This window comes from Lycium barbarum, chromosome 3 (assembly GCF_019175385.1).
Source record: "Lycium barbarum isolate Lr01 chromosome 3, ASM1917538v2, whole genome shotgun sequence".
Lineage (NCBI taxonomy): Eukaryota > Viridiplantae > Streptophyta > Magnoliopsida > Solanales > Solanaceae > Lycium > Lycium barbarum.
Genome location: NC_083339.1, coordinates 16211645 through 16225306, shown reverse-complemented (window position 1 = coordinate 16225306; position 13662 = coordinate 16211645). Strand labels below are relative to the sequence as shown.

General features: G+C 33.3%; 1 protein-coding gene and 1 non-coding gene across 2 annotated transcripts; one reads left to right on the top strand and one right to left on the bottom strand.

Moving 5' to 3' along the window:
* Nucleotides 1–3707: 3707 nt before the first annotated feature.
* On the top strand, nucleotides 3708–7586 carry LOC132630538 (rop guanine nucleotide exchange factor 7-like). The gene is made up of 7 exons (XM_060346111.1): nucleotides 3708–4429; nucleotides 4624–4740; nucleotides 5325–5479; nucleotides 5615–5689; nucleotides 5771–6061; nucleotides 6317–6673; nucleotides 6974–7586. Exons 1-7 carry the CDS (start codon nucleotides 4009–4011, stop codon nucleotides 7427–7429), a joined length of 1872 nt encoding a protein of 623 aa, XP_060202094.1. The 5' UTR covers nucleotides 3708–4008; the 3' UTR covers nucleotides 7430–7586.
* A 237-nt stretch (nucleotides 7587–7823) lies between these two features.
* On the bottom strand, nucleotides 7824–7895 carry TRNAP-AGG (transfer RNA proline (anticodon AGG)). Its single transcript has one exon. It is a non-coding gene; the product is annotated as a tRNA-Pro (tRNA).
* Nucleotides 7896–13662: the final 5767 nt, after the last annotated feature.

Here is a 13662-nt window from a genome sequence, read left to right as displayed (position 1 = left end):
GTTTTAAAGCGTTGGATATATGATATTGAGAAATATCTACTATGATTATTTGTGGCCCAATCGTAAATGTCTTATCAATTATCATGTAAAATTAAACACTATACAACTCCTGAGAAAGTACTATTATTATCGATAAATTTTATTTTGTGAGTCACGTAACCAACATTATTTATGTGAGTCTACTTTATAATTTGACAAGTGGACTCATGGGTCCCACAAGCTTGTATAGTCTAATTTAGTTCGTTTATAATGGCATCTCCAGATCTACAAAATTAACTTCTTTTCAATTCCTAGCTCTATATATTTAATTATGATCAAAATTTTATATATATATATATATATATATATATATATATATATATATATATATATATATATATATATATATATATATATATATATTTATATTAAACTTCCACTAAGGTGAAACGGTTCTAAGTTCTAACCATTCTATTAGGAAGCATTGCCTTTTCCTGTAGTTGATTCCTATTCTGGCCTATTTACCATTTTCTATCCATTCGTGTTATCCTAAATATTATGGTGTCCAAAAGCAGTGATTGTTTTACTTCTTTTTTTCTTTTTCTTTTTTTAAAAAAGAACAATTAAACCGTAAATAAACACTACTGAAAAACAGGAATTACCTACGGATAAATTTTGTAGCTAAACAACAAAATTTATCACTTATTTTATTTAGCGATGTTTACTGGAGGTTATAAAAAAAGATATGTTAGCTATGAGGAATTTAGTGACAGGCTAACAATGAAATTCATAGTTAATTCCAAAAAGAAGAAAAAAAAGTGCAAAAACAAAAATATTTGTTTCTTATAAATTAACATGGTTTGTTTCTTTTCTAAAATATCTCCTATATTGACAAGTGCTTTTCATTTTCTGCAGGTCAAAGATTTAAGGGCATGGACCTTGTCAAGTTGCAAGTTGCAAGTCACAAGCAAGAGGAAAGACAAAAATGATATGATAATAAGAAAGAATAAACAGGAAAGTACTCTAGGAATCACATAGTCATGCCAGAAGAACAATCTTTGAAAGTCAGAATGGGGACTCTTTGATAAGTATAAATGTGATTTACTTTCTCGATTGATATAGTTGAAAATAAAAAATAAAATTATGTAATTGTAGTAAATTTACAAATTAACACATTATCGTAATTTGTAAGTGAATATTAGATGTTTTAATACTTTCTACTTATTAGTAACTGAAATTTTAATAAATTCGGATCTAAGGACTATGGATTATCCGTCTCTCTCACCCAAAATACACAGAAAAGCATCCACAATGTAGTCATCGAAAGAGTATTGTTTAGGGGACCGGGAGATTATTCTCTCTACAATTTTTTTTTTTTTTTTTTTTTATAGTTTCTTTTATATTAGTTTTTTGATATGTAGGTCAATTGACCAAACCCTATTAAAATATTACGTCTTTGGTATATTTTCATTGTCCTATGATTTATTGTCATTAGACGTTTGCAATTGTTAACTTTCACATGACGCCCTGATTATTTCGATCGCAACAGAAACTTCTAGTAGCTCTTTCTAATTATTGTCATTTCTCGAAAGAACTGTGAGAACGAGAGTAGTTGCTAAAATCAACATATTGAGAGATCAATTGGCCAAAATAACCATGACCAAATATGATATTATAAGTTTCTTTCTTTTGATTGAATCAGTAACCTTCATTAGCAGATTTAATTTTAGTGGTTACCCTGAGTATTCCCAATATTTCATTTTATTTGACACTCTTTCCTTTTTAATCTATTAAAAAATGATATATTTTTATATTACAAAATAATTTAATTTTAAAATTCTCAATTTAAACATATGATTTGTTTTTCCTAACCTATCCTGTACGTAGATTTCCCTTTGTTATCTAATGCCGAAGACGACAACGAGATGTTCTTCAATGAATTATAAAAACGGAACAAACTTAAAGGGAAAAGAAATAAAAGGACAATTTTAGCTTCTTCTTTCTGTTTTAATATACTATTTATCTTTGGTTTTCCTACGTGGATTCAGTGCAAGCTAAGCTTGGATCAAGTTTTAAACCTTATTAACCAAACAAGATAATAATGACAATATTCAACTCTAATACTTGTTAATATATAGTAGCTTGTTTAATTTGGGTCGACACGATCGAGGGGAGAGAGATTATCAACTCTTTGTTATTTTGATTTTAATAATTTCACGAGTACTAAGATTTGAATTAGCTCAAAACACATGAATGATATAAATATATTAATTGAATGCACCGTAGTAATAGTCAACTATAGTTGTTGACGAGGCTAAAATGTGTCACTTTCACTTCTTTTTATCCTTGGGTAATCAAACGTTAGCAGATGCGTATAATAGTAGTTTAAATTATATAGTTAGTTGAATTTATATTAAGTTTTAGTATCTAATGTCACAAAATAGTACTCCTTCCGGCTACCTGTCTCATTTTATCGGTTGTTTTAGTTCTTTTCACGGCCACTAAAAAGAAAAACAATAAATACAAGATATAGTTTACTAAGTTATCTATATTTATTAAATATCTTTTTGAGAATTGGGCAGTATTAAAAAATTACTTCTTTAATGTTAATGCTATAGTTGAAGCAATTATCAACTTTAATCTTAAATTTCTAAAGTGACAATTATTTTGAGATTTTTTTTTTTGCGCTAAAGCAATAGTAAAAACGAGATAAAAGAAGTAGTAGCTGAAATACTTCATGCTTTATTGAGTTTAAAATTCTAAATTCGCATCTCATTCCATTCATGACAAAATGAAACGGAGTAAAGAGCTTTCAGCTCCAAAGTTTTTGTCCTCCCTGCCGAAACAAATTACTTCATCTTTTTTTAACATAATGTATTTGCTCTAAATCGTATAGTTCATATCTTAATTTTTTTTAATTTTAAATCATGAATTTAAGAGTCTTGCTTTCTTTTTTAAATTCTGTGTCGAAATAATCAGTTAGCTTCAAAGTTTTTGTTCTGCCTGCCGAAACAAATACGTCGTCTTTTTTAACGTAATGTATTTGCTCTAAGTCGCATAGTTCATATCTTAATATTTTTTTTATTTTAAATCATAAATTTTAAGAGTCTTACTTTCTTTTTTTTAATTCTGTGTTGAATTCAAACTATATGACATAATCTGTCAGCTTCAAATTTTTTGTCCTACCTACCGAAACAAACAAAATACAGGTACATAGATTCTAAATTATATCCTTCACTGTGAGCCTGTGACAGACCTTTAATTTGTAAGCTTAATGCCGAAGACGACAACGAAAAGTTCGCTCAAAGAATTATATACTATTGATAAGAAAAGAAAAAGAGAGTATAGGAATTCATACGAGAACTTGCACAGTCAATTGTACTCACAGTGGTTAACTACATAACCACTCTTGTAATTAAAGAAATACTCAAGGCTCTAAAAAAATCCTTGTAACGCAATGAAACTGGATTAAGCACCACAGTGATGATCCGAATCAGTACAAAAATAACTGAATCTTTTATTTACTTACACTTTACTACTAAATTTTCTAACTTATCAGTTCTGCGGGATAGTCAATTATAGACTTCTATAGTCCACTAAAAGGAAAATTAAAAAGAAAAGTTTATAGTATTTAGATTATTATGGGTTGATCCGTCAATTACACGACTCCCACGACCAAGTAATCTGCACCAACAATCACTTTAATGATGTCACATAAAAGGAGCTTCAAATATTGAATGTCTTTTCCTACTACACCAACGTAGTAAGCAACAATTATTATTATAAGAGCTCTTGTTTAAGCAATGCCTCAAGTCCTCAACAAAACAACACGGGTGTGACAGAGGCGCCTCATTTAAGCTACTTATATTACTAAACAAAATCCTCAGATACTTATCACTCAACTCATTGCTTCTTTTTTATTTAAGGAAGTTTCTTTTTTCTTGTTTTTTTTTTTTTTTTGGTACTATTCTTTATTTCAATTTTAACAACTCCCCTCTATAGAGCAGAAATGTTTCAAATTGAAACTTTATGGAATTTCAGCCACAGCTCAAGCATTTTATTCCTATAAACACTTGTAAAAATTCCAAGAATCATCATCATACCCCTTTTTCTAAATTCAAATTTCAGGTTTACAAATCTTTCAAGAATCTGTACGAAAAAGCAAAAGTATCAAACAGGTTTGGAAGTAAAAGGTTTGATTTTGATGAGGTTGTAGTGACAAACTCAGTTTATTCTGATTTTCTTGATGATAAAATGGAGGTTTTGTCTAACAAAAGTGAGTCTTTTGTGTATTCAAATGATGAAAATAGTAGTTCTGAAGATTCATATTCTCCACCTTCAATTATTTGGCATATTAAAGAGAATGAAGTACAACATTGTGACAATTCTGAAGTAGAGAAACCCCATGTGGAAAAAAAGAAGTTGGAGAAACAAGGGTCTTGTTTATCAGGTATGTTTTTGTTTCAAGAATTTGGAAAATCGGATTTTTTTTTTTTTGTATATTCATGTTTCAAGAAATTGGAAAAATTGAAAAATTGGATTTTTTTTTTTTTTTTTTTTTTTTTTTTGTGTATTTTTGTTTCAAGAATTTGGAAAGTTGGATTTTTTTTTTTGGGTTGAACTTTTTTGTGGGGTTTTATGTAGAGGTGGAGATGATGAAGGAAAGATTTTCAAAGTTGCTGCTTGGTGAAGATATGTCTGGTTGTGGAAATGGGGTTTGTACAGCACTTGTGATTTCAAATGCTATAACTAATTTATGTGGTATGTTTCCTTGTTATTTGTTAGATATTTAGTACGAGTTTGGACATAATTTGAAATCATTGATTTGGGTATTGTTAATTTTGGACATGTAATTTAGATTTCAAAAGTTGTATTTTTTCTCGTAAACATGAAAATCCCACAACAATTTGTGAAAACTATTTCCTCAAATCACTGTTAAAGAGTTCTGTCGCAAATGATTGGGACAGCCACGACTTGGGCGGATTGAGCAGGTGTGGCCGTTTGGTGGGTAAAGTAGGCTTGAGTAATTACTACTTTTTAATAAATATGGGTCTTTTTTAAAAAAAAAAATATAATTATGGATCAAGTTTTAAATTTTTAAAAATTTGAAATCACAGATTTGGAATTGAAATTCTACCTTTTAGGTGAATTTGGAATTTGAATTCAAAATTTCAAATTGAGTTTAAAGTTATTGCTCAAATGTCATAGACAAACACATATTTCAAATTCGAAGTCCAAACACGTCCTTAGTTTTATGTAATGGGGTTGGTTTGTTTTGGTGCTTTTGTTTTACTAATTGTTAAAGTTCTGCTTTCTGTCTCCTATTTTTTCTGTTTTGGTCTTAGCTACACTTTTTGGACAAATTTGGAGATTGGAACCTTTACCTACAGAGAAGAGATTAATGTGGAGGAGAGAAATGGAATGGCTTCTCTGTGTTAGTGATTACATTGTAGAATTGACACCCTCTTGGCAGACATTTCCAGATGGCACTAAGCTTGAGGTAAATAATTGGAACTTGAACAAACACTTGATTTGTTGCTAGTATTTGTGATTTGTGCATAAAGCCTATGTATATCTAGACGCATTTTTAATGTTAACATTTGTGTTCATCTGTTCTTTCTATGTTGTGTTATAGGTAATGACTTCTAGACCGCGGTTGGACCTTTATGCCAACCTTCCAGCACTGCGAAAACTAGACAATATGCTTCTTGTAAGATACACATCCCTTTTCCCTGAGAGTTCTTTCTTAGCTTTTGAATGAGATATACTAAATATTTTACCTCTTTTACAGGAGATTTTAGACAGTTTTAGAAACACGGAATTCTGGTATGTCGACCAGGGGCACTTAGCTGAAGAAACTGATGGATCGTCCTCTTTCCGGAATCATCTCCCTCGTCAAGAGGAGAAATGGTGGCTTCCTGTTCCTAGAGTCCCCATTGATGGTCTCAGCGAAAATGCAAAAAAGCAATTGCAGCACAAACGCGATTGTACTAACCAAATCTTGAAAGCTGCAATGGCCATTAACAGTAACATCTTAGCTGAAATGGAGGTGCCTGAATCATATCTTGAGAATCTTCCTAAGGTACAATTTTCGTGCAGATATTGACTCTTACATTTGTGTAAAAATAGCTTTTTTCATTTATTGCCCAACATTCGAAATTAGTTACGGGCTCTAGTCAAAATATACAAAACCTACACTTATTCCGTATATTATATATGTATATTTTGTGTATACAATATGTATATTTATACTTAATATACAAAACCTATACATTTGCTGGCTATTATTTTTCTGAGTGGTCCAAAAATGTAATTCCTTGATTTTACCCCCCTGCAGAATGGAAAAGCTAGCTTAGGTGATCTTATCCACCGATATATCACCTCAGATCAATTTTCACCTGAATGTCTGCTCGACTGCCTTGACTTGTCTTCTGAGCATCAAGCATTAGAAATAGCAAACCGAGTAGAGACGTCAATTTACGTGTGGCGCAGAAAACCTCAGGCGAAATCCTCGAGTAATCTGCTCCGATCCAATTCAAAGTCCTCATGGGAAATGGTTAAAGATTTGGTGATTGATGTCGATAAGAGGGACCTTCTTGCAGATAGAGCTAAAAGCCTTTTGCTTTGCTTAAAACAACGGTTTCCTGGTCTTCCTCAGACCACCTTAGACATGAGCAAGATCCAACATAACAAGGTTTCACTTGAAATCAACTCACTTTTTTTTTGGTCACTTTCTCTCTCTCAACCAGTTATACAGTCGGACCTCTCCATAACAGTGTCGTTTGTTCCAGTATATTTTAGATGTTATAATGAAATGCATATATAGAACATATAATATAACATGACATGAAAATCAGTTTCAAAGAAAACTTGGCCGTTAAAATGAAATGTTGTTATGGAGAGGTTTGACTGTAATTGTAATACATCAGTACTACTATTATTGTGTTGTTTAGCAAATTCAAGTTTGACATTTGTTGTTCAATGATGTTCTCAGGATGTTGGAAAATCAATCCTGGAGAGCTACTCAAGAGTTCTTGAGAGCTTGGCATTCAATATTATGGCTCGTATTGATGACCTAATTTACATGGATGATTTAACTAAGCACTCAGACCAATTTGTTCCAATCTCTAAAGTAGGCATCATTTCTCGTAAAACCATTGGAACTCCAATATCAGTACACGTCTCGGGTAGTCAGATCAAAGCTCCTTTCACAACACCAATCGCGCCGTCCCCTGATAGCCGCAAAGTTTCTCAGTTTGGTTTTGGCGTGAAAAAGATGTTGACTGATTATTGGAGCGTTGATTCTAAAGAGAAGGGCACTGAACATAAGAGATCAGATTCATTTTTGAGCACAACTCAAGAAGTTTCTGCAACTCCATCAGTAGGCTCCTCTGAATGTTCAAGAGAGATTTCCAGTCCATTGACACATGACTCACTTGGAGAAGAATAAGTTTTTTCGGATAAAGTTTCTCTGTGTCTAAACATAGCTCTTCAAGCATATCGTTACTGATGATATAGAAGGGGTATTCCAGTGTGGTATAGGTTTAATCTTTTGTTGTTAAAACGTTCATTCAGCGATTTCTTGATTGTTAAAAGTTAATTTTCTCTATCCTCGCAACGTTTCTTCTGTTGTGCAGTTTTGTCATCTTTCATACAGGCTTAATCTGATGGCAATGAAGGACATTAGAATGTATAAAACTATACTGAGAGTCTTTGTTACCATGTATATTTATCAGCCAGTGCTCCCTAAATGTATTCTTTTCCCAGTAATACAACTAAAGATAGGTTTTTCAGTAGCATTATGTACAAAAAATATGCTGGTTTTAATGCAAAACATATGAACTGGGGCATTCCGAGAATTGAACTCGGGACCTCTCGCACCCTAAGCGAGAATCATACCACTAGACCAAATGCCCATGTTGGCAGCTAATATTAAAGTTACTTAAATGATATAAACGACTAAAGAATTCTATTAGTCAAGTATCATATATTTTTTGTTTGTTGCTCTCAAATTAAATTTCTAATTTTACGAATTTTATTTATAATTCTTTCTTATACTAAAAGGATTCCTCTTGGCTCTTGCATCCGACAGGAATTGAGAAATAAGATGCTTTTTCTCACCCCAACGACTTCAAAACACAATGGCATTCCTTTACTCTAGCTAATCTCGAGATTTGAAAGTGTTTACCCTCAAAAAAAGTATAGTTAAATTTATTTGTATCTAAAGGATACATGATCTGATTTGTTATAAACAGTGAATGAAAGTGCTAATAATGACTAGAGAAATCAAATAATAAAATCAGTAAAGAATTATAAGCAATAATGAATTAAATAAGCTTGAGCTTTGTTGATCCTTGGAGAGAATCCTTTGATAGGTTTTCCTCCGGTGGAACTATTGAATGCTTTGGCCTTGCAAAATTAATGTTAAACCGGTACAAATGAAAGACAAAGTAAGCCTAATTGCAAACGATTGAATAGTACGAATGTGTGTAAGTAGATGTTATTTGATGATCCTTCTTGGTGATCCTTGCATTCACCTCAGATCACTTGATGCACTTGTATGCTCCCCAGGTGTTCCATGGAGGGTTAGTTTTTCTATGTCACGCTCCAAACCATGACCTAGGCGTAACAGAGCACTCGGTACATTGCTGCATGTGACCGAGCGAACTAGATGGCTTGCTGAGTCAACATGAGACATGAACTGATGTGGAATACACTTTAAAACTGAATAACATGGGTCATCATAATACTAATGAAAATAATGTTTAAACATGATGCGAAAATAATCTGAAAATATAATAAGTACTGAGCCAATACTGGCTATACGACTTTGAACATCTGACATGACATAACTGAACTAGTCTAAACCCCTGACCAGAGTTTGACTGCTAAACTGTTTATCAGGACAAGGCCCCCGGCATACCTTAGTTGCATAACTGACATGAAGCAAATAAAGATAAAACCTCGAAGGAGATGGGGCTCACCACTAGCTGATACGAGCAATAGTCCTAACGAGCAGATTCGTCATCCTATAAAATAATCCATGCATTGTAAATGCAGGCCTCCAGACAATAAAAAGGGGACGTCAGTACATTTGAATTGCACTGGTGTGCAGAGCAACTAAATGAAATAAACATGACACATGAAATAATAGAACTGAAACTGAAACTGTAAGCTGAACATGAACATGAGTAAAACATTTTAAGTGGGAGAGCTTTAGTATAACTGACATGCAACCACAACGTGAGAACGTGGCGTCTGATCTCTGCCCGATCAGCTAAGCCATCTCATACCTTGCCGGGATACGAGACATGAACATGACATGAATGGATCCAATAATCCGCAATGGTTAAATATGGAGGAATCATCCGAAATAGGCGGAGCGATCCTTATCCTACGCTGGCATACATAGTTTCAGGTTATCTGATCCTTCTTGGTAATCTATGCAACTCCGAAAACATGAACATGGATATAATTAACTTAGAAGCCCATGAATTACATAAACATGGTTGTAAACATGATTCGTGAGTGTAATATAACATGTGCTGACACCTAATTTTTGACCTCCAATAATTTTATTTAATTATCTGGAGTTCCTGAATTTCAAGCGGATTGAAATATGTATTTTTTGTAAATCAAAATGATTCTATAAAATTATTTCTATAATATTTTGCCATTTCATTTGGTAAAATAACTTCAAATATATATTGTAAGTCATTTAAAAATAATTTACATATTTTATTATTAATATTAAAATATTTTCAAGACAAATTAGAAGATGACTTGAAACAATTATTAAATTAATTGCTTAAATTTATCAAAAGGGAAAATTGATAAATATTTTACTTCGTTTAATTTCTAGAAATTAGATTAATAATCATTTTACCTTTTAATTTAAAAATTGTATAATCATAATTCGCATTTACAATTTAAAATTAATCATAGCTAGTTAGATGATCAATTGCGGTTATATTTGAAAATTGCTTGTTATATGAATTGTTGCGGCTACAATTGAAATAATCAATTGTTATTAATTTTGGTCATAATTGAATAGCCAATATCATGGTTTAAATCAATTAAGGTTATATTTGCAATTTAAGTTCTTTTATACGATTGACCATGTTTTTAAAAAGGGATTAATTGGTCAATTAGTTTTAATTTGGCCATGATTGAAAAGGTCAACTAATGGACACTCTTAATCTTTTGGCTATTAGTTAAATTGCATATTTTCCCCTCACTTATGTGTGTGTGTATATATATATATATAGATATATGGATATACATGTATATCACCTGTATACATATATATTATATAGGGCCCCTCTTCTTCTTCCTTACACTAGGACCGAGCCCAGTCCAGTTGGACTAGACCTGGCCCACGTCGGCTCTAAAAGGAGTTGAACCAAACGAACCCTTAAGGGTTTTCTCTCAAAGGATTGAGAGAAACCCTAGTGCCGTTGTGGTTTACCTTCTCTTTCCTCCGTCATCGCTGCCATTTTTGGCATGAAGTCAGGTGTACAACACCTTTACAGACCATACATGGTCATTTCGGGTAAAACATTAATTGTTACCCTCTCTCCACCGAGATTCAACCAAACGAGGTACAATCCATCTTTTACTTGTGTTTTTTTTTTTTTGCATTTTGCTATGGTCAAAGGACCGATTCTTTAATTAGCTTTGTTGTTTTTTGAATTTGAACTCATGATTTCTTGGTTGAGCCAAATTTGAGAGGGGTTCAAGAGGATTTTCCCCCAAAAGCCCAAGTACCACATCGAAATTGGATTAGGGTTTTCATATTTTTGGGTATAGAACCCCAACTCTTCATATTGCAGACATGGAATATCATATTCATAACCCAAAAAAACTCATTACTAGGGTTTAACAAAAGTAACCGACTAGAATTGGATGCTTTGACCTAACTTTAGTTTTTTCAAGTTAAAGTTTAAATTTTCTTTATTTTTGTATGGCTGAGTCTCGGGTGTTGAGGAGTGGCAGGGGTCTCCAACTTCAATTCTCGACCAAGGGCTAGACTTAACAAAGGTAAACCTTCCTCCTTTTAGCATAAGTTCTTTAATTTAGTGTTTATGTTTGTATGTTTGAGCATTTTTCTAGATTAGCTTGTAATTAGTCTTAATGAGTATGCTTTAGGTTTAATTTGATGTTGTTAAGTATTGGTTGTTGATTGTTGTGTGGTTTAATTAGGTTATTCAATGTTAATGTTAGTCTGTATTAGTATGCCTAATTAGTTGTTAAATATGTTTAATTTTGGAACTTCATGAATCTGCTAAATGCAAATAATATTTGTCCTTAATCATGTCTAGTTTAGTCATTTGCTATCTGTTTAAGTAGTAGGTCAGCCTGTTTGTTTTCATGAAATCAATTGTATTAATCATATTGACCCTTTGCTGTTAGATGGTATTCATGTTAGCAAAAGCTACCCTTTATATCAGCTAATTACTTGTCTGTGATTTATGTGTTTGCTTTAGTTCTTTCAGGGTTAGCATCATGTCCTTATAGATATGTCATGCCCCGAACCATGGCCTGGGCGTAACACGGAATTCGGTGCCTGACTGCATGTGACCGAGCGAACTAATTGGCTGGCTGAATCAACATGTAATGTCAAAACATACTGAATACGGAAATAACATTAGCACATGCTGTTCTACTAAATCTGACTGAAATATCATAAATGCGGAAATACTGAATAAATATGAAAGTCTGAATAAGTAGCCAACAAGGCTAACACAAAAGCTGCTAAACATCTAACTAACTGGACTACAGTCTACGAAGCCTCTGAAGAGTACTGAACTGCTAACTGTTTACCGGGACAAGTGTCACACCCTAACAATGGTAGGGCATGACGGGCACCCGACTCTCATCGGAGTCGAGCGAACCCTTGACATTTGCTTTATCAAAACCTGTCATTTCAAAAACTTTTAAGAACATAAAACTTTTCCAAATAGAAATCATTATCCTTATAACGATTATGAAAATTTTCAATCAAATAAGTACTTTAAACCAATTGAAATCATCTAAAATACATACTCTTTTTAAAATCCACAAATGACTCAACTGACATCACTTTGTTGACATCTCGACAAACATACCAGAGGACACTGTCTGCAGAAGTCTCTAAGAAGTAAACTGAACATTATGAGTCAGGACAGGGTCCTGACATACCCATAATCATACATATATATACATGACTCAGCACAGCTCCAGGATGAGGTGGAACTTGCCAATCCCAGCTGACGTCCAAGCATTCTAGCTATACACTTAACCTGCCAAACAATCTGGGGCTGCGGGCATGAACGTAGCGTCCCCAGGCAAAAGGACGTCAGTACGGACAATGTGCTGAGCATGTAAAGTGGTAACTAGTCATAATTATAATTTGACTTAGGAGAGAAGAAATCACAATCTAACTCAATACCTGCAGCCTTCGCTGGAAGAAACATAAATACGCACACGAAGTCTCAAAACAATCTTTAAGTAAATAATGCAAACCAACACACATGCCGCTTCCGACATGTTAACAAAATGGTCCCTTCGGACAGCCGCTTTCTCACAATAGTCCCTTCGGACAGCCGCTTTCTCACAATAGTCCCTTCGGACAGCCGCTTCCGGCATAATAATGATGGCCCCTTCGGGCAACCGCTTCCGGCTTAATAATAATGGCTCCTTCGGGCAGCCGCTTCCGGCTTAATATCACCATCATATCAACACAAACTCAATCCACAAATATCAATTTCAATTCATATCATAAGTCACTAATCAATTCATCACAATCTAGTTATTAGCCTTAGTCTTTCATAAGAAGTTATCAAATTTGTATCTCACTAGACTTAGGAGGACATACTTCCAGGTTTGAGAGTAGAATTGTTATGAAATTCTTACTACTTATATTCTACTCAATTTCATCTTATTTTCTGACCCAAGGAGTGAATGATCATGTCAATACAAGGGATGATACTATGGAATGTAAACATAAATTGTAAATGAAATGAAGTAGTAAAATCTCGCACCCCCTTCGAAGTGGTTTTGAAAATCAAACTTTATGTTTCCTTTAGTATAAAACTCATTTCCTCGAAATCATTAGTAAAACCATATACACAACTCAAATTTGCACCTTAGGGGTGTTCCCTTTGGAATAGAATAGGAGTACAATATCAATAAGCCATCACAAGAAACATTTAGACCTTACTCGTCTAAGAATAGAATTATATGGAGCACGTATAGAATGGATAACAACAAGAATCATGCCAAAGAAAGAAAGGTTTGCCTTACATACCTTGTCGCTTACGTGATTAGCTTAATTATGCTTCCAAACACTGGCCAATCTATAATCAAGGTAAAGGAAACTGTAGACAACTTGAAAAAGGTTCATATACTTCTCTAAGCTCGTAATTAACTTCTGTAAATTTGGGCAGCATTTTCCCTGTAATCTTCGCTTCCCTCTAATTCCAATTCAATTTAACAACACAATCAGCAACCAACGACAACAACAACCATCTCATATAAGCCTTTTTAAACTCAGAGCATCAACTCCCAAAGAAATACACCAAAACAGCCCAGTATACGCTTTGTTTATGATATCTTCATACACTTTATTCTCCCAAATTCAAGAACAGCAACTTATCAACAACATCAACAACAATATCAAAAATCATTTTATATCAATATCCA

Coding starts and splice junctions, on each gene's coding strand:
- LOC132630538 (XM_060346111.1), top strand. CDS start 4,009: ATGGAATTTCAGCCACAGCTCAAGCATTTTATTCCTATAAACACTTGT. Junction 4,430..4,623: donor ACAAGGGTCTTGTTTATCAG/GTATGTTTTTGT, acceptor GGTTTTATGTAG/AGGTGGAGATGATGAAGGAA. Junction 5,690..5,770: donor AACTAGACAATATGCTTCTT/GTAAGATACACA, acceptor CCTCTTTTACAG/GAGATTTTAGACAGTTTTAG.